Raw genomic sequence first — 3422 nt, forward strand, 5'->3', positions numbered from 1 at the left:
ACCTAAGACCCCTGTTACGCGCCTGCTTATAAGTGGGGGCCCCCGCTTATAAGTGGGGCCCCCCCCCCCACTTTGAAAAACGTTCCGCCGGCCCTGGTAAGTGCATGTAAATGAAACGAAATAGAAAAGGCAACGATTTAAAAACACTTTAATTTTGGCTTTGCATTCAAATCTCTTGGTAAATATTCAATAAATACCGTACACAGTAAATTGAGGCCGAGTTGACAAGGGGCCGAGTTGACTCGAATTCGTCATGACATAGGTTAAACAATTATCCAAAACCGCGGCCAACTAAAAAATAAAAATTTTCACAGTATGTAACTCAAATTCAAATAGGGCCTAACACTTTTTATTATTCGTGCAGCGAAATCAAATAATACCTATGTCGTTTTAAACGACTCATTGTATTAGAATGGCAGTGTGTTTTTTTTTTAAATCAGACAGCGAGCAACAATCCTGTATCTCAGAAGTTTTGTAGACGTTTATCTTTGGTTGATGACCTTTTGACCTCCAGAATTGCGATTTTCCAGTCGAGTCAGTCGAGACAACCCGAGTGGAGTTTCATGCAAAATGTTTCGTACGGAAAGAAAATCGCAAGCCGCTGTCTCGTCGACAACCTATGGGCAAACCTGACCCTGGTCCTTGTCTCTATGGATACAATAACAATGAATATGGCGGAGGTCGATGTAAGTAAGGCTGCTTAGGCCAAGTAGCTAGCTTGCTTTTTAGTTGTATTGTAATTCATAAGTATTTAATTTCTGAACGCGGTATTATTAAATATTCAAATTTTGTGTTATGAGGTAGGGTTTTTATACTATAATATTATTAATGACTTGTCAACTTGTACATTGCAAAATTTGTGAAAAATTGCTAGCCAGGCACATTTTTCTGCTGGAATGGTCGATTGTGACACGGGTGACAGAGAATCCTGTGTGACAGAACAGGCCATACCCATTTGCAGACGTTCAGACCCAACTAGAGGGCTAGGCTAGGCCTAGGCTATGCCTATGTGTGTTGGCAATCGGGTCCACATACCGTGGGAATTCATACCGTGGACTATCGGGTACACTTTTTAGAACAGAGGATGGGGCCTAGACGATCGGGCCAAGGTAGGTTAGGTCTAGCCTAGGCCTAGGCATATAATTATAGGCTAGGCCTATATAGCCTTAGGCTTAGGCCCTATATAGCCATGCCATACATAGGCCTGGGCTAGTATAGGCCTAGGCTAGTAGAGGCCTAGGCTAGGTAGACAATCGGAATACAGACAGATCATTTCGGTCGCGCTTCGTTTCGGTCGCGCTTCATTTCGGTCGCGGTTTGTTTTCAACAAATATATGGAACGCCAATGGAGTTTCGAAACGCTAAATTTAATATAACTAGGCCTAGGCCTTATTATCATTGCAAGTTCGTCAATCGGTTTATCATACTTTTTTTATTTATGTTTTGTTGTATTTCTAATAAGTAACAACAGGCTACTTAAAAGCAAATAAAATTAATACTATTATTACTAAACTATCAATTAATATTATCGGATGGTTTTTATTTTTGTTTTGTTATGAATCCTACGCTTTCTACTACATAACAAATACAGCAAATAAAATAAATACTAAAATATGATATGATGTTATATTATTATTATTAATATTTTTATTATATATTATTATTTTTATTTATTTACATTGTGTCTGGAAAAACCAGCCAATTTGTCATTTAAATTACTGTAACATTAGTTTATTAACAATTATTTTTATTAGTATTAAAGTTTGTTATTGTTTTTATTTTCGTTTTGCTATGAATCCTACGCATTCTACTACATAACAAATACAGCAAATGAAATAAATACTAAAATATGGTATGATGTTATTGATTATTATTATTATTATTATATTTTTTTTAAATTTACATTATATCTGGAAAAACCAGCCAATTTGTTATTTAAATTACTGTAACATTAGTTTATTAACAATTATTTTTATTAGTATTAAAGTTTGTTATTGTTACTATATTACTGTATAACTTGGTGCTATTTTTCTTTTTTTTACAGAAACAACGCAGATGTTACGAAGTTGACCGAGTTTGAGATACATTTTTTTGGTTCTTGCTATATATATTGATATAATTTTTATTAATGCTTGAATCAAATAAAAATCTATGGAATAAGTATAGTCAATAGATTAGTTTCCTATACGTTTTTTTTTTCTTGTCTGTTACGTTTCCATTTACCATAAATGTTCTGATCATGTTATAATAATATTGTAAAGGAAATATGTACTATTTCCATATTTATATTTTCCATATAAAATTATCAATACTTTGATAATTTTAAAAGTCTTTTCATGCTTCTGTTATATTCATAAGCCCGAGAAAATCACTCAACTTGCTAGACCTATTTCTTTAGTTGCATAACTGGAGTATAATTGTGGAAAGAAAAGTTTCCACATATTTATTGCCATGGTACTCAGGAGAAGATGACACAAGGTTTGTGATTTCTTTTTTGTCTTATTTCCATTTTTGTTACATTATTGCAAAGACAGAAGTAGGTCAGATGCTAAAATAGACGACTAGCTATTTCTAGGTACAAACATGTACGCTGAAGCGCAGTTCACCACTTCACTTGTGTTCACCTACTTCCTGAAACCAGTAACTTCGAAAATCTGCGCTGGTTGCTGATCATGTTTATAAAATAAAAAAAATGGATAATAAAATATATATTTGTTATATGATTTCATGTATAATGTAAATAAATACCACGGCGGTTAGACCTGTTATCAAGACTCGAACCCTAGGTGGACGAAAGTGCTAACATCACCTCCCTAAATCATGAGGTAATACAAGCCTTAAATAGTTACCACCAGATCAACCTTGATTTTAGCGATGTAGAACCTACCCCTTTAGTAGATTCCCTACCCATCTTAAGCGATGACAGTCCCGTCCCCCCACCAGTAATTGTACAATCATCCCCACACACTATGTCATCTATGAACCCCTCCGATTGGAAATCCCTTCAGGAAACAGACCCCACTATAGCTAGGATTTTATTTTATTTAGATAGGAATTCTCGTCCCAACCCCCACGAACGACAAGCTGAAAATAAACTAACCCTTATTGCCCTTAAAGAGTGGGACCGCCTTTGCATGCGCGACGGTGTGCTACACGGTCGACGAAAGGACAAGAATGGCCAAGATTGTTTTCAATTGGTCCTCCCTTCTTCCTTTAAACTTAAAGCTTTGAAAGGGCTACATGATGATTTAGGTCATTTTGGCAGGGACCGAACCCTTGATTTAGTCAGAGATAGGTTTTATTGGCCCAAGATGGAAAGCGATGTCTCTAGCTACATCAAAGCCTGTGGTAGGTGTATTCGGCGGAAGACACCACCATCAGCCTGTCCCAAAGCCCCCTTAGTTAGCATTAGGACAAGTGAG

The 3422-nt window shown here is 36.1% G+C and overlaps 1 protein-coding gene across 14 annotated transcripts in view; it reads left to right on the top strand.

Annotated features, from left to right (window-relative positions):
• Nucleotides 1-613: 613 nt before the first annotated feature.
• Nucleotides 614-3422, top strand: part of LOC117123297 (adenylate kinase 9-like) — a 53858-nt gene continuing 51049 nt past the window's right edge. For 7 of the 14 annotated variants that reach the window (XM_033269165.1, XM_033269166.1, XM_033269170.1 and 4 more), the window contains exon 1: nucleotides 615-686. In XM_033269165.1, coding sequence (XP_033125056.1) covers nucleotides 651-686 — 36 coding nt within the window. In that variant the 5' untranslated portion in view covers nucleotides 615-650. Of the gene's footprint in view, nucleotides 801-927; nucleotides 1110-3422 lie in introns of those variants that run through there. The other 7 variants (XM_033269168.1, XM_033269172.1, XM_033269167.1 and 4 more) reach the window with 3 other exon arrangements.

This window comes from Anneissia japonica, unplaced genomic scaffold (assembly GCF_011630105.1).
Source record: "Anneissia japonica isolate Jap-2015-1 unplaced genomic scaffold, ASM1163010v1 scaffold287741_len385558_cov193, whole genome shotgun sequence".
Classification (NCBI taxonomy): domain Eukaryota; kingdom Metazoa; phylum Echinodermata; class Crinoidea; order Comatulida; family Comatulidae; genus Anneissia; species Anneissia japonica.